The sequence below is a fragment of the Bipolaris sorokiniana genome, assembly GCF_000338995.1.
Source record: "Bipolaris sorokiniana ND90Pr unplaced genomic scaffold COCSAscaffold_8, whole genome shotgun sequence".
NCBI classification, from domain to species: Eukaryota; Fungi; Ascomycota; class Dothideomycetes; order Pleosporales; family Pleosporaceae; genus Bipolaris; species Bipolaris sorokiniana.
The window spans coordinates 1,109,601-1,133,082 of record NW_006911902.1 but is presented as its reverse complement, the minus strand read 5'-3'; the positions used below and the strand labels follow the sequence as shown (position 1 = coordinate 1,133,082).

Below are 23,482 nucleotides of genomic sequence, written 5' to 3'. Positions count from 1 at the left end.
GCTAGTAGTACTATGTACCTGGATATCTGGACAAGACTCGACCACTGCATGGCTTCCTGCACCAACATCGCAGCGATTAATACCACGACTACTAACCACGACGGCCATGGCTACGACGTCGGGAAGCCTGCTCCGCGCTCGGAGCAGAGAGCAAAGACAGGACAGAGGGAAGAGCACACGCCCACAGCGCCACCGTCGTTCAGTCTAGGTATAATGCAATCGACTAGGTCAACTGGCACCTTCAGCGCGTTACACATGCTCAGCACCCCAACTGCGTCAGCCCCAACGCTGCTGACTAGGCGGAACCTGGCCATGTCCCAAGGATAGTTCTCGTCTATCCTTCCAGCAGCACAGAGTCGGGTTCACAGTCGCTGGCTGGGCAGCATCAGCACCAAGCAGCAGTGGTAGTAGCAGCAGTAGCACGCTGGGCGGCAGGGAGGCGGCGCTGGAGCCCCTTATTGCGTACATGGCAAGGGATGGCAGCTTCTGGTGAGATTGTAGGGGGGCGTGTTGGATGCCAGGTCAGACGGACTGGACTGGCACTGTGCCTTGTACGTCCATACGCATATAGGCCGTAAAGAGCTGCTGCAGACCGGCCTTCGCACAGCAAAAAGAGTATTTTTGGCCTCGTCTGACGCTCATCTCATCTCACTTTGACCGACTGTACCGCGCGAACGGATGCAGGGACAGCACCGTGCTGCCGGCAGCCAAGTGCGGCCCTCTCCTGAGGCCGTCTCGGACAATCTCGTGTGGTTATGCCAGGGCTCGCACCGACTCAGGGAAAATGTTTTGACGCAGTAAATTGGGGCTCAATATGCGGGCAATCCGGGCCCGTTTCACATGGCCGGAAATATTCCTGGGAGGGGAGAGGCCACGGCGGGCGGCAGGTGCGTGGGGTGCACGGGGCACGGCCGCCGCAGTGGCAGAAACGGCAGGCGCGTTGAACTCCAGGGGAAGCCGCAGCCGATGTCCATGTCGCTGTACTCTAGCCGGGCCATGGCGGCTGCTGCACCGCTCCGCCTGCACGCCACCATGACTGCGCCGCACCATGCCCCGTTTCTGCTCCTCCAACGCATGCTGTACAGACGCCCCACCCTCAACCCGCTGAAAACATTTCTTGTGCCTGCCCCTCGCACATTCTCCTCTTCAGCCATGGCCCCGCAGCGCATAGGTATATACATAGACTGACGGCTGAGCAACCACCTTGCATGTGCACCGACATGGCTGATGGACCGTAGCGAACCCCGCCCTCTTGTATGACTCCGACGACTCCCACACCCACCACCATGTACGCTCATAACATCCCAGTATTTGCGACTTGCAAGAAAAGTTCCGCCCCGCCATCTATGAGTTCCCCAAGGTGATTGCAACGGCACAGAAGCTGCTCCGAGCAAGTACGTCTTGCATGTTTCCGTGACCCTGCTCGCTTGCTGCTGACCAACACCCCCCTCCCCCCCCCCCAGGCCAAGTGCTGAACATCCCCGTCGTTGCAACTACGCAAAATCGTGCACGCTTGGGCGAGACGTGTCCAGAGCTGAAGCTGGACGCTCCCGATGGCTTCAAGACTGTTTGTCATCTTGACAAAACTCTCTTCTCCATGATGCATGTCTCAATGCCATTGACCTAAGAATTCAGGCTGATTTCTCTAGCACCCCGGAAGTTGAAAAGGTCCTCGACTCTCTCAACGCCCCCGGCCCGCTGTCCGCCATCGTGGTCGGCATCGAGAGCCATATCTGCATCACCCAGACCACTCTGGATCTTCTCAGGCGAAAGCACAAGGTGTATGTCATCGCAGACGGCGTGAGCAGCTGCAACAAGGAAGAGATTCCAATCGCCCTGGCAAGATTAAGACACGAAGGTGCCATTGTTACCACGAGCGAGAGCTTTTTGTACGAATTGTTTGGAGAAGCCGGCACACCCGAGTGAGTGGCCAAATGATTCCGCATGACTTTCACAACACCTAACACCCCGCAGATTCAAGGCACTCATCAACATCGTCAAGGAATCCTCGAAGACCACCAAGGACACTTTGCAATCCCTCTGCAAATTCTAAGCTTGACTAAATTTAGACAGCTTGTAAGCAGCCTCTCCAAGTTCCGATAATCTAGATGACAGCCAATATAAATAAATGTCCAATCTAACACCATCTGTTTCTCAAGTACACTCTATGCGTCTGAACACCCCTGCTCTTAGTATATTACTCTAGTACAGTGCGGGGCGGCTCTTACTTGCCCAGTCAGGCCAAAACAGCCACTACATAAACCTTGCCTTCCATCTTGGTCTTGCCATGACTGCTTTTGCTTCAAGCCACAATGACGTAATCGCCGCATCGGGCATGTGGCATGCACAATCCACACTCATACTACACTCTCACCCATTCTTCCGTTCAAGATACACAGCGCCATCCCCATAACCAAGCAACTTCTCACTCAACTTTGCACTAACGACGTCTGGCTTTTCAAACTCAAATTTCCCCCAAAATGACATTGTCCCGTATACAGAAACCAGACAAATCGTTTCGTAGGCCTGAGCCGCCGTACCCAATACCCTTTCAACTCCCTCTTGCGCAAGACCAGAACCTCTAGCTCCCGGCAAAATAGCCAAATCGTGAATGTAATACTGATCCGCATCTGCTGCTATTTCTCCGAGCAGCGAATCCAGCTCGGGCGGTTCCTGGTGCCGGATCGGATGCGAAATTAGATAGCCACATAGTTTGTTGGACTCCTCTTCGAATAATCCGAGACAGCCTGCTGGAAACAACGTTATACGTTCAAGGAACACGGTATCGCGTTCAGCGAGGCCTGGGTGGATTGTTGCGGCTATATGGGAGAGGTTGGGGAGATTGGTGGGGGAGAGGGTGCGCCATTGAGCCTTTGGGGTTTTGGTGGGTGGAGTGTTATCCATTTTGGGTTATTCTTGGTTGGGTTATGGGATTAGTTGATGTATGTATGTTTGTAGCGTATGTATGCAGAGCGGGACTGATTACCTTGGTATGGTAGATGATTGGTTCATGAAATGCGGCCCGTGCACGTGATGCCTATCTAGGAAATCCCCGACTTTAGTGCCAGGCGAAGCTGGAAACTGAATGTTGGAAGTCCTGAGATATGTTTTATGTCTCTTGGGGAAGAAGATTGGAAGTTGATAAGGTTTTCTCATATGCTGATGCTGTCTCATTGGAAAGGCAATAGATCAGCTAAATTCTCATATACACTATAGCCTGCCTATTGTTGGTACGAAATTCATGACGGTCCCTACCTCTTCTGCTTTTCAGCAGATTCAACTCTATTGTCAGTGAATGTTGAATCACATCCTTATCAATACCTCCTACTATGATGTGGCTGTCTGTGCTTAATCGATTGCAGCATGTCGGGAATAAAGGAATCGATGACAGTGATCTGGTCCGCTTGCGCCACCTTCTACACTAAGCTCTGAACTCATGATAATTATTGAATTCCAAGAGCGTCATCACACAAATATTCTAGATTAACAATAGAATAAGCATAAACGGAATCTTTCCTGTTGGCCAAGTTAAAATCATCTCTATAGGTTTTCCTTCACACGTGCCGGACTGCAAGACAATAAAACCCAACGCCATCCTTTTATGTTTCTTTCGCAGGGACAAGCACTACTTATTTGAGTTGCCTGCCTTTCCATAAAGAGCAAACCTAGGTCCTATGGGTAGTTGGTAACCCCCTGATACCTGGCGAGACTCGTCCATTATTGCGCCACATCGGCTAGCTTGAAGGTCTACTGGCCAGATTGAGCACAAACAAGCGAACAGAATTTCCCTTTCAGGGGCTGAAGTGCCATCGCATCCTAGATTACCGAGAAATAGCGTATATTTATCTGATGTTATGTTACGACTCGCCTACTTACCTAAAGGGTTCGTGAGGCTGTACGCTAACGAATCTTGAGGACCTCACTAGGAAACCAATATGCCACGACAAAAAGCGCTACAAGAATATGAGCGAGCTAGACGCCAAATACCCTTTAGTCGAGCTCTCTGAATCGTGTGTAATTTGCACTACTTTATAGCATAATGTATATATAACGAGCTCGGCCATATGCTTAGTGGATAAGCAGTTCTCTCCAAACCCACCTAGAAGACCTCCATCATGCTCGCCCTCAAGCTCATCCTCATAGCCGCGACCAGCGTACTCGGAGTCGCTATCCCTGAACCAACAGCGGCAGCCCAGCAAGCCGCTACTTGCACAAAAGACAATGAAATCCTCAACGCCCTGAAGAAACTCGGCGTACCAGGCACAAATTTCTGCCGCGAATATATCAATAGACCCACAACGAGCACTGTAACAGCGACCATCACGCCTACCCCCGTGTAAGTCTACTTGGAGCTAACGCGTATACGCACTTCAATCACAACGATTACTGACAATCTCCCAGGACAACCACTAGCACCGCCGTAGTCACAGTAACAAGCACCCAATGCGGCCAACAAAAGCGCGCTGCATTCCTACCACCCAAACACTTCCAAATCGAGACCTTTGACAAAGGCACCCGCATCAAGGTCGACAAGCGCACAAACCTTCCCTCCCAAGTAGCACGTTTCCCTGCTGCAAAGATCGCTGATGCGTGTCGCTGTCTCTGCCTGAAGCCAAAGTCTCCTTCTACTACTGCCACTACTACTGTTACGACTTTTGCGCCTGCACCGGTAAGTTTTGTTAATCCTACTCCCAGAAAAAAGAAAAATATGAAAGAATACGGGCTGATGATGAATAGACGGTTAGTGTCACTACAACCGCAACTGCTTGCGTCGAGAGCCAGCCACCTGTATGTGCTGCGCCGGGCCAACCCTGCAATATGGATCACCCGGGTAAGTGCTGTAACCTAACGTGCTATGTTAACCGGTCGAGCTCTGTTGGTCCTTATTGTCTTTGAGGTTGGTATGATTGGCTGTGGTTTGGGTAGAGACTGTTGTAGGCGAAAAGACTGGACGGTTTGAGTCGGGGATAGGCTTCGAACTGTATATCTGATTAGTTGGATTGTAATCTATTAATTGATAATTGGAAGATGGTATGATCGTGAGACAGTTGTGTTGTCAAGAAGATATGTGATCGTCTAACGACTGAAGAATGTCAGCATATCAAGAGTTCCACATCAGCATTGCTTCAGTAACCTATACCTTCTTCACTTCCGACCTGACTCATCGTAATTCACTCTAAAGTAATTCCAAAAATATTTCAATTCAGCAAGACAATAAAAGAGGGGGAATGTAGAATACCGTTGCTGTTACAGTGACGCTTTACAAAACTAGAAGGTCAATTGGAGCCGAACATCAGGAGACGTATTGCTGCTCCATCTTCAGGCTTAACTACTTCTCCGAGAACAAATATCCATAGGTAGTACAAGCGAAGTAATCCAGTACTACAAGAATGTAAAGACGAGCTATGAATCCACACTTGGTCCAGCATCAACTCAGAACGACAAGAGCATAGATTCACAGACTTAAAAAGTATCAGATATACCAGTAGAATATCATTCAGTATACACTAGTTTTGCCAACCCCACTCTTGAACTGGATAAGCGCTACTACCGCACTTCACCGCAGCCCATGCTGCGCTCTTCTCCATGACCCATGCGCATGCTGCATCAAAGCGGAGCAGCCATGCATACCGGGTATGCAGGAAAGCGGCACATATCACGACATGCATCGCACCGCCCGCCTCTAACACAATACCATCATATGCCGGTAGCTATTCCTAGCCTTTCTCCGCAAAAAGACGGGAAAAAGAAAAAACCATCAAAGAAACTCCTCACCCGATAATCATCGGTGCCTCAGCGCCTCCACAGCCCCATCTCAGCCACCTCACAACTTCGCCCTAACCCCAACTCCACCCCTCACCCTCGCACCCCCGACCCTCCCGGCCTTGTACTCATCCACAATCCCTCCCATCGTAACCCACTCGACCCCCTCATGCCCATTAACCCACTCAATAAACCGCTCATGTAACAGCAGCACCTGCGGCTTCCCACTAACCTGCGGATGAATACTAATCGGAAAACAAAAACTCGCATCATGAGGACACTCCCGATACAAATACTCAAACTGCTCCTTCCACAGTCGCTCGATGGTGGCTGTGTCGACGTAGCCGTGCGTGCTGGGTTGCGAGAGCGAGAGCTGGAAGGGCGGCCAGTCGTCTAGATGCCAGTTTGCGGGGATTTCAACGATGGAGGAGGGGACGAGGGCGGTCATGGGGTGCATCCAGTGGGAGGCGGGTTGGGAGGTGCAGGTAGTGGTGGCGGTGGTTAGGTGCGGGGAGGGGAGGTAGTAGGGTTGGGAGTCGTGGTGCATGAAGGAGTGGTCGTATTCCTGGGGGGTTGTGCAAAGTCAGATATTTGTATGTTTTGTTTGGGAAGGTTTAGGGGTGGTGGATAGGAAAACGTACGATGCCGAATTCCTCGAGGAGGGCTACGGTTTCTTTGCTGGTGCTCCAGGCTGGGGCTGTCCAGCCCCGGGGTTTTTTTCCAACCATGTCGGTTAGGACTTGGATGCTCTTTGCCAGTACGTCTCGTTGCTGTTGCTCGCTGAGTGTCGAGACAAACTCGTGAGTGTAGCCATGAAGGCCTATCTCGTGACCTTGGTCGATTATCTTGCGGATCTGCTCTGGAAATGATTCTGCTGTATGTGCTGGCGTGAACCATGTGGCTTTGATCTGGTACTTGTCTAGTAGTTTGAGTAGGCGATCGATACCAACGGTTGCACCAAAAACACCGCGTGATATATCGGTTGGATTGGCTGGGTCTCCGTTCTTAGTATTCAGCCTTGGAGTGATGTTAGTCAAAGAGACTAGGTATTATCTGAAGTGAACATACCATCCGCTTACCTAGCATGGGCAGGCAGTCAGCCCTGTCCTAAAAAGTTTCATGCTTATCACTAACTGCATCAATATCGATACCATATGAGCACAAAACGCGTTTCGGCATAGTGATGAGATAAATGTCTTTACTGGATTTGCAAGGAGATCCTACATGAGCAGGTCGTTTCTGGGCTACATGTCCTTCTTATCATTTTCCAAGGCCCTTCAACCACTGTAGCCGGTGGCATAGCAACAAGCATGACACACCGACATACCGGTCAATTGGCATTACCCTGCCACTTCTGTTCCACCGCGTGTGGTCCGTAGAGCCACAGATATGCTAAGGACTCGTCATGAAAGCGGATACTATACTATGTTGCCTGTACGTAAAACTAGCTTGCAGCGGCCCAGCAGCCAAATCCGTCTTCGTGCAGCACATTACGTGGAAACAACTGTAGATTCATACCCAGATAAGCGAATGTAAGGCATGATAGTTGCAGGCGATAAGTCAGACGGAATCGAGCGCGTAAAAGGCGGGGCAAAGGCGGCATTGCCGAGAGCGTCGCCTGCATTGAAGTTGACGTAGATGGCTCTGGCAGCTCCATGTTCATGTATGATTGTGCAGACCACTACGTCGATTTGCTTCTAACCTAGGAGTTCTGGGCTGATTTCCACGCCATGTTGTTCGTCGAGTGTGAAGGGTCGCCGTACCAAGTGGGTTGTGACGTCATTTTCGTCTCTGCGACTTACTCCTACTGTCTCTGCTAATACTTCTGCATAGATCGGCTACCAGCATGGCCAAGCTGCAAAACTACAAATCAATCGGAGCATTGAGTTTTATGCATGTCTGTTTTTGAAGAATTGCAAGCAAAGATGGCCACAGGTGCTAGAACACGCTTCGGTTTTTGAGCAGCGAGCTAAAGCGCAATGGCCAATGTTTCATCAAGAGATGCAAGGTATCGCTGACGGCTCTAGACGCGATTTATTAGACATTGTGGCGTTGAATGTCCGGACTGAGATCAATTTTGGGTTGTTCAGCGATGGATGCACAGCGCTCTCATGGCACACTAGTAATCACGCATGGCTGGCGCAAAACTGGGATGTGAGTCTCCTGTTCAAAGAAGAAACCAGAGGCGAGATAGACGGGCTGACATGCAAAAGTGGATGACGGAGCAGAAGCAAAATCTCATTGTTACCAAAATCACTCAAGTCGATAAGCCAGTAATCGTCCAGGTCACCGAGGCAGGCATCATTGGAAAGATCGGCTTCAATAGCTGTGGCGTAGGCACTCTATTCAACGCGATAAAAGTACACGGTGTAAATTCTACTCAAATGCCCGCTCACTTCGGCCTGCGCATGGCTTTAGAGAGCAAATCCGCGGACGAAGCAGTGCGGGCCCTAGAAAGTCTCGGAATGGCATCGTCAGCCCACATCCTCATAGCCGACGCAACAACAGCTGTGGGACTGGAGTTTACCAAGAGTACGTTCGTTCGCTTGTCGCCAGACTCCACTGGAAAAATCACTCATACGAACCATCTTCTTCTCGAACACCCGGGCGAAACCGATACAGTATGGCTAAAAGATTCGTTGACTCGTCTTCAAACTATGACTGAAAATGCTACGGCTTTGGGTGAAGACTCCAGCTGGGAACAAGTGGGTCAATTGTTTGAAGACGAACAAAATGCACCGGGTTCAATATGCAGGGTTGAGACGGAGGAGACTGGGAGTGGAACGCTTTTCAACATTGTAATGGATTTGAAGCATAAGAAGGCGGCTGTAAGGATGGGTAGGCCAACAGAGGTAGAGGAGACGATCAATCTGGAACTTTGAAATAGGAAAATATCACATATCTTGCGTCGTACTGAAAAGGAGATATAAGCTTCATGTTGCATGGCCCCGCGCATCATGGCCTTATGAAAGTTTGCGACGAAGAATTGTTGTTTTACATCGACTAGCTATACTGCACCATGTTTTCCTTTACAGAAAGGCTGCTTTTCAACCCCAGATACATGAGGTTTCCTGCAAAACACTTCCAAGCGTATGCTAGACTGTATTCTTTACAACAATGCTAGGCGAGGATTTGGCCATTAGAAAGCCGAGGTCTGTTAATTGCGCGAGAATTCCCGTCGCCAATGGTGATGAGTATAATGAGGATTTGACGTGGTGGAAATCGAGCCACAAGGTGAGGCTCTGGGGTGGAAAATGGGCAATATGCGTGATCATTCCCCTAGGCTTGCACTAGCAGTTGGGCGAACAATACTCTATATATGAGGAAAGGCCGATTTCCACCAATACCCATTTTAGAAGTCTCTGTCGGCATCTTAGTGGCTATTTTAAGACGTCCCAGCATCCCTGGCACCAAAATGACGGTACTCCATAGCGAAATGATAAAGTTATTGATCCAGAAACTCGAAAATCTATGGCGTAGGAAGATATGAACGAAACCCGCCGTGTCTTCATGATGCCTCTAATATCAGATCTGCATTGTCGTTCACATTCAAAGAAAACTCCGCATTCCAGTCCTGGGGTGGTAGGTTGATATACGGATAAGTCCCAACTGGGTCCGTGCCATCGACCGTCGAAGTGGTAGGATTGAAAATTGTCCAAAACTGATAAGCCTCATCAACTTCAGTAAGCCCAGAAGGCGGTATCTGATATTCGCTCACACTACTCGCATCCGATTTAGCCTTGTGAAATGATGGTGGATGAAGACTGGTCTTCTGTTCCAAATACTCCAGGTACTCGGCTTTTACTGGTAATAGCAATCGTTCGTATTCTTCATAGCATCTCCTCGCGGCTGACCATCGTTCAGAGATTGATAAGAAGCATTTTGAAAAGACGTGCATCCAATCTTGCACTTGCTGCCATGAGTAGTGACGTGCGATGTCTCGTTTGCAACGCTGCAGGCCTTGGAGGAATATGAGGGCGCAATTGAAAACATGATGACATGGATGGAAGACGTATTTGATCTTGCCAGCCTCTGCTTCGGATTGTTGAAAGTAGCCATCGGCAACTCTGACAGCATTCACTAATGCAATCATCATTTGCTCCTTGCTCGGGTTGGGTATTCGGCGTGAGGTGCGATTCAACAGTGACAAGATGTATGGGCTTGCAATGTCTGAGTACAGGCACATCTCGGTCCACCGTGCATTTAGGCTTTGGTCTGCGTTGGCGTTGGCTGCAGCATATATTTCTTTTTGCCAATTCGTTATGTTCTCGACACATTGCTGAATCCACTGCTCCAGGGACGTGAATTCGTCGGAAACAGGATCGCCATGCCACAAGACTGATATGATGTCTGCTTCGATCAGGCGAAACCGGCAAATTATGCGTTGTGTGAACTTCGATATGCGCCCAGTAGGCAATATGCTAGACTGAGTGATGGCAGTGTCGTCTAGTTCCAACGGGAAGGCGACTTCGATCTGTCTGATAGGCAAACTTGCGGGCCGTAGAAAGATGCAACATACGCCAACCTCCATTTCCCACGCACACCAGAATATGCGACGTCGCATGTCGCGCTCGTATGCAGTGATCTTGGCGTCATTTGGTAGTTCCTGATGAAGACCAAGGTCAATGACTGCTTGACTAATCAGGCCTGTCAGAAGCCACAAGTCTGCCATCTTGGGGTTCAAGAAGATGTACTGAGACAAAAGCAGAATGGCTTGCAGTCCAGGAATGTCGTTGGTCGCAACTTCAGGGATCCACTGCATGGCGTGCCGAACAAGCTGATAGGCGAGGTCGTTTGCTTTGCACACATTGTTCCGTGCACTAGTGGTCAGGGATATGGCCATTATTATGCAGACTATGTAGCGGTTGCGGAATGAGTCCTCGCCTGCATCTGAGGCTGGAGAACTCTTGTCGTAGACGGATTTGAAGGCTTTGGCCACATCGTTACGATGGTAAATAGGGTACTGCGTAATGACCCGGTCGAGATAATTCCGTAAGAGTTTATTTGCACCAACCTCATCTGGCATGAGATCATAGAAAAGACCTTTGGTTTGTTGTGGATTCAATATGGATCTTGGGTGGTTCTCGTTGAGATCATTGGACAGGACAGGCCCCTTCTTGGACGGTAGCCTGGTACCCTTGATGACGCACTGCAGGAAGGGTCGGGCCTTGCAGACACCGAGAAATGACGGCGTGATGTCTTCCATAACTTGGTTGACTAGGCTGTCAGCAAAAGCACACTTGTCTGAACGCCACTGCGTGGTCTTTGCGTCAGAGAAATTCGAATCTGCAGGCGACGGCATGGCAGCGGCCGGATGGGCCAAAGAGGTGGCATTTGATTGAGCACCGCGGTTCTCCAGCCTTGCAATGTGGGCTTCTAAGAAATCGGCGATGGATCGCGGAGCCTCCTGCTGGGTCAACGAGTCGAATCCGACACACTGTACTCCCGCACCGACGCAGCGCGAACAGGCGGGTACTTTGCCGTCACACTAGCCGCTGTTAGTAAATAGACACAGGTATCAGGAGAGGGTCGTGTTTACTGATAGTTTGCGTTTGCGGCAACGGGCACACGCCAACACACGGCGACGGACTTTCGTACGGCTCTGCATGGTAGTCGAGAACGAGCGGTAGGCGTCTGTACCACAACGACGTGGATTTCATTGCGCTGGGAAAAGGAGGAAAAGGAGGCGACAGTTTATCATGTTGGTCTTCGTGGTCCAGGGACAAGATGCTAGCACCTGAGGGCACGCGGGATGATGCAGCCCCCGCCGATCACTGCTGGTTTGGGCCAGGCTTACCAGATGCACCTGTTCCTCGCTAGCCCTCATCGCCTGCCCCCCCAGACATGCGATTTGCGTTCCAGATCTCCCGTTCTGGTGACGGGGTTGGGTGCAATGAATCCCAGCTCGAACCCCATGTGCTGCTAGCTATCGGACTTCTCTCCTCCAGTCCTCTTACATATTGGCCCTGATGGCAGCCACGGCCAGCGCCAGTCCCCCAGCATTCGATCTGGAGGCGCTGATTCAGGTAACCCCAGACGCCTCCACATTTGAGGATCGTGCACTCAACTTCCCCAGAGTCTGCCCGCATGCAAGAGGTGCCGAGAGTGTCGCCGCGGCTGTGATACACTCTTGCCAAAGTGCAGGTACACTATTTCGCCGTCCTACCTGACGCGCATTTTTCGCTCACCGTCACAGGCAATGCACAAAAGCCGGAGTCGAGTGCATGTTCTACGACCACGGACGCAACGAATTGCTGCCGCGAAGGTAAACGTGCGTGCACATCTTCCCGACTCCGGCTAACCGAATCACCAGTTATATCAGTGGGCTGGTGGATCGTGTGCGCCGATTATCCAGTGAGCTTCCCTCTCCGACAGCCCCGATTGATCCTGGGATTAGCAGCGCATTCGGTGTGAATGTCAAGCCCGACGCCTTTACGCCCGATGTTGCGCAGTATGAGCACCATTTTGCAGAGGCTGGAAACAGCTATCGCTATCTGGGTGCAGAGTCGTGTCTAGTCAAGTCGCCCAGATTGCACACAGCACACGACATATGCAGCGGGCGGGCCGACGACGAACTCGACGACTGGCAATGCATGAACAAGGACTCTCCTGAAAAGCAATATGAGCTTAAGCAATTGTATCTGGAGGTTGTGCAGCCTCTCTATCCTATTCTGGACCCTTCACTGCGCTACCTCCAGCCCGAATTACCCACCGATCTCAATTCGACCGAGCTATTTGCCTTGTACATGATTTATTCTATTGCATGCTACATTCTTCCCACCACGGGCAAAAAACATCCACATAACCAAGGCTGGAGCCCTTCAGGCAGGCTTGCCTATCACCAAGCCAACTCAATCAGATATCGTTCGTTGGCGACTCAATACTTTGCCGACGCTATGGAGCACCTGGAACTGGCAACATTGGAACCTAACATTGACACAATCCGCTCCGTCTTGCTCCTTGCCATCAACAGTTCATTTGATCCGTTGACGGGTAATATCGGGCAGCAGGTCGCTCTCGCTGGACGCCTAGCATTCGACCTCGAATCCAAGCGCGCCCTACAAGAACTTGAACCCAACGATGTTGAAATGTTACGAGCCATGCATATGGCAATTTACTGTCTTGAAAACCAACTCGCCTCAACCCTTGATCGTCCCGCCTTATTCCCAGAGCCCGTACGTCTAACCCATCCTAACTCTCGACTGCTTTCCCCACATGACTCACATAGCGACAGGAATCAGAACTCTGCTTCGACAAGAACAAGCCCGCCGAGTATCTCTGCTCCCTATTCCGCATGCAAAACCGGTTTCGAAAGGGTGATCTCCCAGCCAAAGAAAGCGTAAAAAAGTTGCTCCCGCTTTTTGATGAGAAAGATGAATTATCACCTGTCATACGCCTCTCACTGCACATGACGCATCTTCTGCTGAACCCCTGCTGGGGAAGCGCATGGCATGTCTTGTAGGTCCCTTCCACACACACGCACACACCTCCTACCCCATTCTCCCAAGCTAATCCCAATATAGAGAGGCAGTAGTAAGCTGCGGCAGCATCCACGTCTTCATAACTCCATACTGGGTCTACTACGCGGGTACGGTGCTCATACAAAACATGCCAGCGATATTCGGGGGTAATCTAATTCAGCTTTACTCAAATGCGTTGCTAGTGCTGGAGCTTTCGTCGTGGAAGTGGCCGAGTTCGGCGGCGCTGTCGGCATCATTGGTGGATTTGATGCAGCATATGAAGACAAAGTATCGGCCGGATTGGTCGGATAAGTTGCAGCATGGAGGTGTGAGGATTTGAAGGATGTTGGTGCGAATTTTTGGGGTGGCTACTCAACTTTTCTGATATGTAGTAGCAGGTTCTGGTTTTGATTTTTTTTCTTGATTCCAATAAGGCAGGTGGTTTTGCGGGTTGTTTAGTTCAGACACACTGTATAATTATGGATTAGGATACATGGTTAGGCTGCTTATTTGGTTTGGTTGGGATATCAAGTCTGGAAATGACGAGATGTAATGTACATAATGGAAACGAACACAATTGGCTACTTGTTCATTCTCCGCTATAATATCTTCGTGGTGATTGAGTGGTGTACTTCTACTCAAATCTCAAACCCCTGCTTTGGAAATACGAGATTACATCTTAGGCTCCTCCGCCGGTTTCTTGGGCATATCAGGAATCCTACCATGTCGCTTAAGATTTTCATACAGCGCCAGTGCAGATAGTGCCTTGCCATCGCGCGCAGCCTCTCTCCAAAATTTCTCTAGAGGAACCAGTTTCAGTCTTATCCTCTCCCCTTCATTCTCCAGTCCTGTCGCCCTGTCCTTGAGCCACTCCATGTGCGCACGTGACAGACGCTTCTGGTACAGGTAGAGTTTCATGAACTCGTCGCATCCGCCTTTGTAGCGAGAAGAACACTATCGTTAGATTAACTTTTCTTGGAGAGGGGATAAAGTAGGTCTTACCAGGACTGGGGTACATCGCCGTTCGTAGCTGGCCGGTTGGGGTCAAGGAATCAGCTTGTCCTTGTTCCAAAGCGAGTTCAGACAAGTCCAGTAATTCAGCTATCTTGACATGAAGGTGCGCCTCCTCTTTCAGCTCCTGTGCTGCTGTTCCAGTAAAGGAGCCCGAGTCATCTAGCATACCCGCTGGAATCTCGGTGAAAGCCAGGCTGGAAACTGCCAGGCGAGGCTGGACAGTCAGAATAACGTGTTTCTCGGCTTCGCCAGAGGCATCTGTTGGCTGTACGATGGCCTGGAACACGTTGTAAGTATTATTTATGATTCAAAGCTAAAAGAGAAATTGAAAAGGGAAAGAGGTTCAAAGACTTACAAGAATAGCCACACTCCCGCCTCGCAAAAACGCAGATCCAGGTATCCAATCGCCGTCACCAGATCCATTTCTGATCTCAGATTGAATCTTCATGTATCCAAGTCGCGTATAGTTTTTCTTGTCGAACCAGTCTACAGACTCAATAGTCAGCTCTTCCAAGCGATACGGCTGCCTATGGAACGGATGCGATTCATCTTTCTGTGCATCCAGAGTTCTAAAGAGTCCCAAGAGCCAGTTTCGAAGTGCAGGAAACTTGAAAGCTGGTTTATCGCTGGGACTGTCGAGGATCTGTGTGAATTCTTGGGCTGTGAGGTTCCAGGGGAGGTAGACTGGGAGAGGGGGATCCAAGGTTTTGCCGTTAAATTCTCTTAGCGTCAGTGCAGCTGATGGCCTGGTTGAGGGCCTCTCGTTTGAGTTATGGATTTCCGCGCGCATCTTGGTGGTGTTGTAGGCCTAGTGGGAGTGTTGGATAGGATCGAACACCGGTGTAAGGCACCAGAGACCTTTTGTACCTCAAGTCACGTTACACAGGGAAGTAATTTTCATTGATAGGCCTGGAGTGTTTGAAGTTAAGTGGTGAACCGGCCGAAACACACTTTGCTTTGTTCACTTCCAACAAAGACGTTGGCTATATCGCAGGGATCCGACAGTTGTGGTGACGGGCCGTTGGGCCAAGTGGTAGGGATGTGCAATGGCATGGAGTCACGGTAACGGCACGCTCCACTTTCCCCACCGACCCACGCGTCGCCCCGCCATGGTTTATGCAGGGTTCCCAAGGGCAAGCAGCCGAGCCGACTCTAACTGCGCGTCTGCGTCCGCCACCCGCCCAACGTCACGAAGCTGTTTACCCTTTGATCATCCCCCAAACCCCCAGCCTTTACTTAATCATCTTGTAAAGTTCGCCCTTGTTTTCTCTTCCACGCTCTCGTCTTACTCATTATGGGCACTTTGACCGCAGATTGCCCACGCCTCGACATTCATTGCCCGCACAAGCTTGCCACCAGCTGTAGGCTGACTTCCACGCCCAATTGCTGTGCTTGCGCCGATGAGCGCGTTCATTCAAGAACATATAGAGTGTACATTGATGGAGTCGGTTTTGTAAATCGCGGCACAAGGTGGCAAGGCTACTGCTGGTTCTGTAAAGGTATGAAAGGCGGCAGTGCATCCAAACCAATGTCATAGTCAGCTAACCCTTACCTAGAGTTCTGGAGCAATCGCCTTGCCGCTACAGACCCACCACTTGAGATTGCGCAAACACGCATACCCGAGATACCGGATCAGACCGAATTCCTAGAGCGATGGTGGGAGTTTCATCAGGGATATCGCATCGCGAAGCTTCCTGATGGCACAGAGCAGCGCATAGCTGTTATAGGCGAGCCTTTTCATGAAGTTAGCCCAGGTCTCCTACCCCGAACATTAGATCAGCTGCGGGCTGGCGTAGAGAACAATGCATTAAGGCCGGAGAATAGGCTTAGGAGGCGAAGGCTGACATCAGAGGAAGATCGACCGGAGGAACCGCAACAGAGCCTAGAGGACGCATTGGACGACCTGCTTCGAGAGGCTGAAGAAACCCCGAATGTCAATTCAACTGTTCCTACAGAGCCCCAATCGTCGGTAACCCCTCAGATCCAAGAGGACCCCTCTGAACCGCCACGACCAATGACACGACGAGAAGCACAAATGCAGCTCGCACGAGAACGTTTTGCTCGTGTATTTGGGTCCCGCGAGGAGTTAGAGCAGGACGACTACGAGTCACCACTCACGCAAATGTACACACGAGCGTACGACCGCCATCGCCAAGCCGAACAGAGAAGAGCAGAGGGAACAGAGGTTGCGCCCCAGCTCGATAGCTTATCACTGCAAGATCGCCGTGAAATCGAAGAACAATTACTTTGGGGCGTAATGCGGGAATCGCAATCCATCTCTGAGAGCCTGGAGCCAGCAACTGAAGTGTGGAGCTATGCCCCGCGGCGAAGAGGCGTAGATGGCGAAGACGCTGCTGTAACCGAAGTCCGCTGGCTGCGCAATAGCGGCGAAATCGACGTCTCCGCCGAACGCATGGCGTATTTCGAGAACAGCGGCGCAGAAGGCACAGAAGCAGCGCGGAGGCTCGTGGTTGCGTACCGGCAAAGCCAGGCAGAAGACGAAGCACGCATCCGCGCCATATTTGCGAACCCTAATGGCGAATCCAGCTCAGCTGCCCCTATAGCAACGGGTTGGTGGTCGCATATTCGTCCTCAGTTGTCTGGTATAGCTGGGGGAACTACACAGCCGCTGGCAGAAATGCACAATATACGTCTGGATTTTGAACAGGAACTTGCTCGTATGCGCGCTGCTCGACCACCCTCACCCCCGGTTGTCTCCCTAGATAACCAGCCAGATCGGCCGCCGCCAAAGTCTGAGGAGGAAATGACCAAGGTGCTAGCGTGTCAGGTATGTTACCAGCAGCTGGCGGACATAGCTGTGTTGCCGTGCGGTCATATGGTCATGTGTCAGTGGTGTGCGGATGTCGTGGTGCCAGTTAGACATGGACATATACCGGCGCGTCCGACAAAGTGTCCCATGTGTAGGAAGCAGGTAAAGCAGAGGTTTAAGATTCATGCAGGATAAAAGGCGTGTGCAGATGGCGTTGTTCATGTGCGAAGCTATTGAATAGCTTTCGACTTGTAATGTTGGATTGAATACTTAAGTATGAGCTTAGTAAATCTAGCTAAGATGGACTCGAGATAATATATGATCTACGATTCAGTCTCTTCCTTTTTCCTCTTGGAATGGTATCCTCAAAGTCTATGTTCGTATACTCGGTGTCCCAATGGAACTATGGCCAGTTATTCCATCCTCCCCTTCAGCCCGCGCAACCTCTCATGTCCCTCGATAAGCCTGCGACAAAGTGCATGTAGTGTGCTTTGCGTCAGGGACTGCGGGTGTATCTCACTGGACTAGCTCCGCAGCTGACTTTGATCTATATGGGAATATAAATCCGTGCAGAGACTGGGGACGGGTCGTTGAATGCTGATCTTGCGCCTATTGTCGGGCAATCCCGCAAGTATTTCCGATACGTTATCAAGACATCGTTGCTTTCAACACATCCACGAGCCCAGGCAAAGGTCGCGTGTCTTGGCCGGCGCTATGAGCTACCAGCAGAGGATGGTGTGGACGCGTTGATGTGTACTCCAGTCGCGTCGGCGCATCAGAGACCACCGTAAATAGCAAAGGAAGACAGAATGAGTACCAGCGTGTTGATAACGGCCCATACAAAGGGTATCCAGGTAGACATTTCGAAATATCCAGCTTGATAGACGCCTCCAATACTAAATCCCAAGTCAGCATGCGCTCTCTGTGCCTTGTTCATAGACAGAGTGGTTACTCACAGTCCACCGACAATCGCGCCCGAAATCAGCGCTTCAATGCCCCCAACAACGGTGAAGAAGGGCACGGTAATCCATATGAGTTTCCAGTTGCGCCATTGTACTCCGCACGCCCATAGTGCTACAACCAGGTGTATACCGCCAACAAGAAGCAGACTCCAGTATACTGTGAAGCGCAGGACGTCGTCTGGGCGATAGAGGTAGAAAGATGGGTGTGCGCCAGCAGGCAGCGGCCAGTAGAGCGAGGGGAAGGGAGGCGTGGTGTAGCCCTGCGGAACAGCCGAGTTGACGCGCTGGATGAAGCTGGGGAAGAACTCGTTAACTACCATATTGAGTGGAATATACTCGAAGAGTAGTCATGTTGGGGAAACTTGAGGACAGGGGCCGAAACAAGTAATTAATTGACGTGGGTAGGGGTTCAGGTTTAGACTCGCCTCATTCGGGCAACAACATGGTTTGGTTATGGCTTTCTGGGTCATTTGGCGCACGTGACTGGTAGTCAGTTCGACAGCCGTAGTATGTAGTACCCAGTGTTTAGTTACACACATGCGTCCAACTAACTATCCCCATACTTGTGACGTCGATCCACGGACATAGTAAATGAATGTTGACGGCGGCTGAGGCCCGAGCTCGCAACCTCGGCTCGACGCGCGTGAGCGCAACAGTCAACATCCGAAGCCCATCATCATCGCATTCCGACGACGCCCTGAACAAGCCTTCGAATGCGCCAGCTGCCGTAGCCTTTCACGGGCTACCTCGAATTCCTAACCATGCCCGTCGATCGCCTCTTATCGACGCTGCTGCGCTCGCTCCAGACATATACAGATCAGCAGGACACGCCGCGGTATGCATGCATCTCGAGTCCCCCCATGTGAACACACCCGCATATACTGACTACAAAGCAGCATTCTTGGAACCGCATCTTCACTGCTCACTACGCTCGGCAATCCGCACAACCTTAGTCTTTTGACTTCGCATCTGCTTACTGCCCCCGCGCTATGGGACCGTCCTGATGGCGTGCGGACGCCCCTGCGCATGCTCTCTGTCTTTCACTCGGCTATTACGACAATCATTAATCATCACAACGATGTGCGCTTTAACAAGGCGCCTAAACTTACGCCTGGCCAGGTTCCTACGGGAGGAGGCCTGTCGCTCGATGAATGGGTGCGCGCCGTAGTTGCGGGCGCAGACGACCGCAGCCGACGATGGAAGCACCTGGTTGTACTAGGGGGCTTGTTGATTGGCATTGGCAATCTTGAAGAGCAAGGAATGGATTTGTATTGGGCATCCGCGATGCGCAAGAGGGTAGAAGCTGCGCTTGTGCGGGCGACGAATCTAGCCCTGGTTGAAGTTAGGGAACGCTCCGAGGCTGATGGATTGGGAGGCCATACGATAACATTGGTCCTTAATCATGCCTTTGGGTGCATTGGGGATGTGGAGAGAATGCAGTTTGATTATGATTTGCTACTCCCTGTGCTCATTGGAACGGCATTTTATTCCAATGAAGGGTTTCAGTCTGCATACTTCCTGGGCGGTTTGGATCTGGATGTACGGACGACTCAGTCGGGAAAGCTGGATTGGAGTGTAAGTTTATAGTAGATGAGTTGAGGATCTTGCGCTGACCATACATAGCCACACTCGAGTTCCTACAGACAGGTCGAGGTAATCATGAATAGGCCGCTTGTAGCCTCAATGGGACCTCTGTCGCGTCTGATTGCGCATGCAGTTGAGAACGTCAAGAACCCCTGGATTATCCAGACAATGATGGACGATATTGCAAGTTTTTCTCGTGCGCTCACAACGCAATGGCGACAGAACAAGTTTTCTGATATTGAGCCCGCTGAAGAGGCAGCCAACCTGGAAGAAGAAGCGCTTCACAAGACCACACCACAGCTGTGGAACCTTCTCAAGGCTGCCTTGTTCGCCACAACTATCATTCTCCGTGGCGTCTTCAACCGAACTCTGGCTGACAGGGCACTTGCTGCCGATGCCGTTGCCCCATTGCTCGCTGCGCAAGCCTTGCAAACATTGCGCCATCTCTACTTCATTACATCACGGCTAGGCCCAGCGTCCTTCTCTCAGCACACCTTTGTCTATCTCACCGCCATCGACATCCTCGCTGCCTATCCTAATCACGCCGACAAGTTCCTCAAAACAATTGCCTCCCAGCATCTCGGCCAAATCCCCAGCCACCCCCTGGACCGCATCCTCGACCTCTACTTCCTCAACACAGCCGAGCACTTCACCCTCGTCCTCTCCCCCTCCACCAACGAAGACCTCCTCGTCGCATCCGCAGTTCCCTACCTCGCCGCAGCCGAAAACCGCAACATGCTCCCCATCTTCGAAGCCGCTCACAGCGTCATGCTCGCCGTCCTCTCAGCCCCTCAATCTGCAAACCTAACCGCAAAACACCTTCCCTTCTATATCGACGCCCTCTTCCGCGTCTTTCCTGGTAACCTTTCCCCTCGCCAATTCCGACTCGCATTCAAGACCCTCATGCGCGTTACCGCGCCCCCATCGCCACTCTCAGCAACGCACCCAGATCTCCCAGCTACCCTGTTGGAAATCGTGTATCACCGCGCTCTCAATGCCCCTACGGCCCCACTTCCCCCTGACGCCGTAGCCCTCGCCTTGCAAGACTCCGACGCCCCGCCCCCCGCGCTCTCCGAACAAGCAGTCCTCGCACTCACCCTCATTGACGCACTCCCGTATCTCCCTATCGCCTTGTTGGACGAGTGGCTCCCACTGTGCGCGGAGCTGCTCAATCAGATCCACGACGATGAGATGCGCGAGGTGGGGAAGCGAAGGTTCTGGGAGGTTCTCGTGAGTGGGGAGATGGATCCCGAGCGTAGTTGTGTAGCGGTGAATTGGTGGAGTACAATGGGGGGTCGGGAGAGAGTGTTGTATGGGCGGGAGGAAGGGGTCGGGTGGATGAGTGGGGCGTTGCCGGTGGAGGAGGAGAGGAGGGTTAGGGAGAGTAAATTGTAGGGTTGTTGTAGACTGGCCAATATGATACCCATTCTTTCTTTTTCAAAAACTTTTTCTATATTTATTTTGGCTTGAGGGGTTTGTATGTGAGAGAGAGATGACGATGTGATGTTTGCTTGAGAAGTCTGCCTGCGACTTTCTTTTCTCCTCTTTAATTGAACACTGCAGTCCTCCCCCCCCCTTCCTTCCGCTTATTAAGGAAATTATCGAGTTTCTTCGACCCAACGTAAAGTAGCAAGTCGTGTATCTAGTCTTGACGCTCAATACAAATGAATGAATGAAGAAAAGGGTGTAAGCGAGAGAGATAATACAGTAGACGAAAAGAAAGGATGTGATATGTACAAGGAAAGAAAATAAAAATTGCAGAGAGGCCGTGAAATCTAACTTTTTTTTAATACACAAAGGGTAAAAAAAAAGGGTGGGAAAAATTCAAAAACAAAGAACTGATATCACACCATCCCCACTATCCTCGTCTCCGTCTTCCGTAACTCCAACAACGCCACATCGCCCTCCTCGTCATCCTCCTCCGCTCCCCCTCTCCCCCTCTCCATCGTCGACGCCGACTTGGCCATATCACTCTGCTTCCTAAACTCACCCTGGCGCACACTCCCATCCGTCGCTCTGCCGGACCCATACGTAAACCGTGCGGACGCACTGCCCCACGCTGAGGCGCCCGAGAAATAATGTTTAGCAAAGACCTTGAGCGCGGGCGCCGAGGCCACAATGGCACCGAGTTGGATTTCCAAGACAGCGAGTAGGAGTGCGGGCCAGGTGGTCCATGAGGAGTCGTAGAGTTCGTTGTTGAAGATTGTGTAGATGGCGAAGACGCGGGCGATGCAGACGATGCAAACTAGGTAACCTGATGCGAAGACCGCTCCCAGCGCAATCTTTTGGCGCTTGGGGATTTGCAGGTTCCAGTAGAGTAAGGTAGGGAGGAAAGCGGCGATTGCATCTTGCACTGCGGAGATGATGCTGGCGGCCATGATGTCTGCTTCTTCGTTGACCCAGCAGTGGTATTTGTAACCAGCGAGTTGGTGGACCGCATCGAATTGGTACCAGAAGGCTGCGAGCGGGTTGCAGGCGGTGAAGAGGATGATGGTGAAGGCGGTGATGAAGATGGTGATGATGGCGATGCTGAGCCAGGTTGCGATGCGGAAGGTGCTTGGGATGCAGCGCGCGTCGAGGCGCCGGTAGAAGAGGAGAATGGAGATTTTAATTAGTCCGCCGGCGAGGATGTAGAGGAGGTAGACGGCGAAGACGATTTTGCGCTCGGGAACGTAGAGGTTGGGTGTTACGTCCCACATGTGGCGGTCGAAGCCGTAAACTTCGGTTGCTATATCTTCATGTTAGTTACTTGCTGGAATTGAAAAAGACTCTCTCTCATCTTTTCTCTTTCTTCCTTTTTCTCTTGGGGTTACCTACCTAGACATACCACTATTGTGAACCCAATTGTCGGAATCTGTATAGCAGATCGAATGTCAGCAACTAATAGACGGGGTATAGACAGGGAGACAAGGGGTTCTCTCTTTCATACCATTGCAAGCAGTATTATCCAGTCGTCCAGTCCACCATTTCTCTGTACAAAGAATCGAGCCCAAGTCCTCGCTGCTACAACGATAATCATGATTGTTCCAAGCACACCGGCTAGGGCGGGTACAACCTTCGGCCGGGTGATTGGATCATCGTAGTTGGGCGCTGGCCATTTCGCCAGCACTTCGAGCGGAGGAAGAACGCCGCTGGAGCCACTGCCATTAGGATTCAGATATGTGCCCGGCATACTTTATCTGTCTCCAGTTGCGAATGGAGGTGTGTATATTAAAACAACGTGTCACTCTTCCTTCCAGAATATACTAGACGGCGTAACAGCTAATAATAAGAAAAGTGAAAGCTAACGTATAGTGAAAGCTAATGTAAATCGAGTTCAGGATTCTCCACACGGGCCTTGCTCACCAATATTAAGGCATGCTGGGTAATCTGGTCGTATCACGTCACTCAACTGACGGACGACGGGAGGCGAATTGCCTTCACAGCGACAACATCCATTCATACTTAGTACCCGCACGGCGCGGCGTTTTTCACCCGAAGCAAACTCTAGTTCTTCCGTATTGGAGCCTCTTACATCTTCCGCGGCCCGGACAACACATAGAATGAGGAAAATGGATAAACACAAATCATTATGACTGGTGAGCTAAACACACACTGTTAGACCTTGCTCTAGAACTCCCTTCCCCCTCCCCAGAGGCAGCCGACCACTGCGTCCCTAAGCGGCAAATAACGCGATGCATTACCGATACGCGACACATACCCCGCGATCGCGTCTCATGTACCTTGACAGGGTGTTGTCCTGTGAAGTCCTGGAGCGATTTTCCATGTACCAGTCCCCCGGAGAAAAGATTGGCAATGTAGGTGAAACAAAACTTAAACCTACCCTGCCGTTACTGCTAAGCATGGGTTTAGTTGTCGAAGCCAAAATAACCATTGGTGGCATTAATCTAGTCACTCACATGGGTTACCGAGGTTCGTGTCCTATATCC

The 23,482-nt window shown here is 51.1% G+C and overlaps 12 protein-coding genes across 12 annotated transcripts; 6 read left to right on the top strand and 6 right to left on the bottom strand.

The window, feature by feature from the left end:
- The first annotated feature begins 1,061 nt into the window (after positions 1-1,061).
- On the top strand, positions 1,062-2,079 carry COCSADRAFT_37540 (uncharacterized protein). The gene is made up of 6 exons (XM_007702258.1): positions 1,062-1,171; positions 1,239-1,254; positions 1,309-1,394; positions 1,464-1,602; positions 1,650-1,922; positions 1,975-2,079. Exons 1-6 carry the CDS (start codon positions 1,153-1,155, stop codon positions 2,051-2,053), a joined length of 612 nt encoding a protein of 203 aa, XP_007700448.1. The 5' UTR covers positions 1,062-1,152; the 3' UTR covers positions 2,054-2,079.
- Positions 2,080-2,165: 86 nt separating this feature from the next.
- Positions 2,166-2,931, bottom strand: COCSADRAFT_37537 (uncharacterized protein). Its single transcript, XM_007702257.1, has one exon. The coding sequence runs from the start codon at positions 2,902-2,904 to the stop codon at positions 2,371-2,373; it is 534 nt and encodes a 177-aa protein (XP_007700447.1). The 5' UTR covers positions 2,905-2,931; the 3' UTR covers positions 2,166-2,370.
- A 1,126-nt stretch (positions 2,932-4,057) lies between these two features.
- Positions 4,058-5,045, top strand: COCSADRAFT_331598 (uncharacterized protein). The gene is made up of 3 exons (XM_007702605.1): positions 4,058-4,336; positions 4,402-4,669; positions 4,738-5,045. The coding sequence occupies exons 1-3, from the start codon at positions 4,116-4,118 to the stop codon at positions 4,894-4,896; spliced, it is 648 nt and encodes a 215-aa protein (XP_007700795.1). The 5' UTR covers positions 4,058-4,115; the 3' UTR covers positions 4,897-5,045.
- A 631-nt stretch (positions 5,046-5,676) lies between these two features.
- COCSADRAFT_181984 (uncharacterized protein) lies at positions 5,677-6,942 on the bottom strand (the record flags this gene model as incomplete). Its single annotated transcript, XM_007702604.1, has 4 exons — positions 5,677-6,328; positions 6,405-6,780; positions 6,832-6,842; positions 6,898-6,942. The coding sequence occupies 4 exons, from the start codon at positions 6,940-6,942 to the stop codon at positions 5,825-5,827; spliced, it is 936 nt and encodes a 311-aa protein (XP_007700794.1). The 3' UTR covers positions 5,677-5,824.
- Positions 6,943-7,437: 495 nt separating this feature from the next.
- On the top strand, positions 7,438-8,747 carry COCSADRAFT_119065 (uncharacterized protein). Its single transcript, XM_007702603.1, has 3 exons — positions 7,438-7,529; positions 7,597-7,917; positions 7,977-8,747. The coding sequence occupies exons 1-3, from the start codon at positions 7,494-7,496 to the stop codon at positions 8,643-8,645; spliced, it is 1,026 nt and encodes a 341-aa protein (XP_007700793.1). The 5' UTR covers positions 7,438-7,493; the 3' UTR covers positions 8,646-8,747.
- Positions 8,748-9,271: 524 nt separating this feature from the next.
- On the bottom strand, positions 9,272-11,371 carry COCSADRAFT_172027 (uncharacterized protein; the record flags this gene model as incomplete). Its single annotated transcript, XM_007702602.1, has 2 exons — positions 9,272-11,251; positions 11,303-11,371. 2 exons carry the CDS (start codon positions 11,369-11,371, stop codon positions 9,272-9,274), a joined length of 2,049 nt encoding a protein of 682 aa, XP_007700792.1.
- A 348-nt stretch (positions 11,372-11,719) lies between these two features.
- On the top strand, positions 11,720-13,822 carry COCSADRAFT_181981 (uncharacterized protein). The gene is made up of 6 exons (XM_007702601.1): positions 11,720-11,789; positions 11,840-11,907; positions 11,960-12,028; positions 12,077-12,938; positions 12,998-13,221; positions 13,287-13,822. Exons 1-6 carry the CDS (start codon positions 11,733-11,735, stop codon positions 13,561-13,563), a joined length of 1,557 nt encoding a protein of 518 aa, XP_007700791.1. The 5' UTR covers positions 11,720-11,732; the 3' UTR covers positions 13,564-13,822.
- Positions 13,802-15,264, bottom strand: COCSADRAFT_37531 (uncharacterized protein). The gene is made up of 3 exons (XM_007702256.1): positions 14,593-15,264; positions 14,226-14,514; positions 13,802-14,158 (listed from the first exon to the last, which is right to left on the bottom strand). Exons 1-3 carry the CDS (start codon positions 15,025-15,027, stop codon positions 13,896-13,898), a joined length of 987 nt encoding a protein of 328 aa, XP_007700446.1. The 5' UTR covers positions 15,028-15,264; the 3' UTR covers positions 13,802-13,895.
- Positions 15,265-15,423: 159 nt separating this feature from the next.
- On the top strand, positions 15,424-17,162 carry COCSADRAFT_190956 (uncharacterized protein; the record flags this gene model as incomplete). Its single annotated transcript, XM_007702600.1, has 3 exons — positions 15,424-15,736; positions 15,794-17,025; positions 17,118-17,162. The coding sequence occupies exons 1-3, from the start codon at positions 15,532-15,534 to the stop codon at positions 17,160-17,162; spliced, it is 1,482 nt and encodes a 493-aa protein (XP_007700790.1). The 5' UTR covers positions 15,424-15,531.
- A 607-nt stretch (positions 17,163-17,769) lies between these two features.
- COCSADRAFT_331550 (uncharacterized protein) lies at positions 17,770-18,426 on the bottom strand. Its single transcript, XM_007702599.1, has 2 exons — positions 17,964-18,426; positions 17,770-17,903 (listed from the first exon to the last, which is right to left on the bottom strand). The coding sequence occupies exons 1-2, from the start codon at positions 18,287-18,289 to the stop codon at positions 17,783-17,785; spliced, it is 447 nt and encodes a 148-aa protein (XP_007700789.1). The 5' UTR covers positions 18,290-18,426; the 3' UTR covers positions 17,770-17,782.
- A 212-nt stretch (positions 18,427-18,638) lies between these two features.
- COCSADRAFT_37528 (uncharacterized protein) lies at positions 18,639-21,269 on the top strand. The gene is made up of 3 exons (XM_007702255.1): positions 18,639-18,804; positions 18,866-19,544; positions 19,593-21,269. Exons 1-3 carry the CDS (start codon positions 18,731-18,733, stop codon positions 20,946-20,948), a joined length of 2,109 nt encoding a protein of 702 aa, XP_007700445.1. The 5' UTR covers positions 18,639-18,730; the 3' UTR covers positions 20,949-21,269.
- Positions 21,246-22,725, bottom strand: COCSADRAFT_144159 (uncharacterized protein; the record flags this gene model as incomplete). Its single annotated transcript, XM_007702598.1, has 3 exons — positions 21,246-22,287; positions 22,377-22,407; positions 22,483-22,725. The coding sequence occupies 3 exons, from the start codon at positions 22,723-22,725 to the stop codon at positions 21,398-21,400; spliced, it is 1,164 nt and encodes a 387-aa protein (XP_007700788.1). The 3' UTR covers positions 21,246-21,397.
- Between the last annotated feature and the right edge of the window lie 757 nt (positions 22,726-23,482).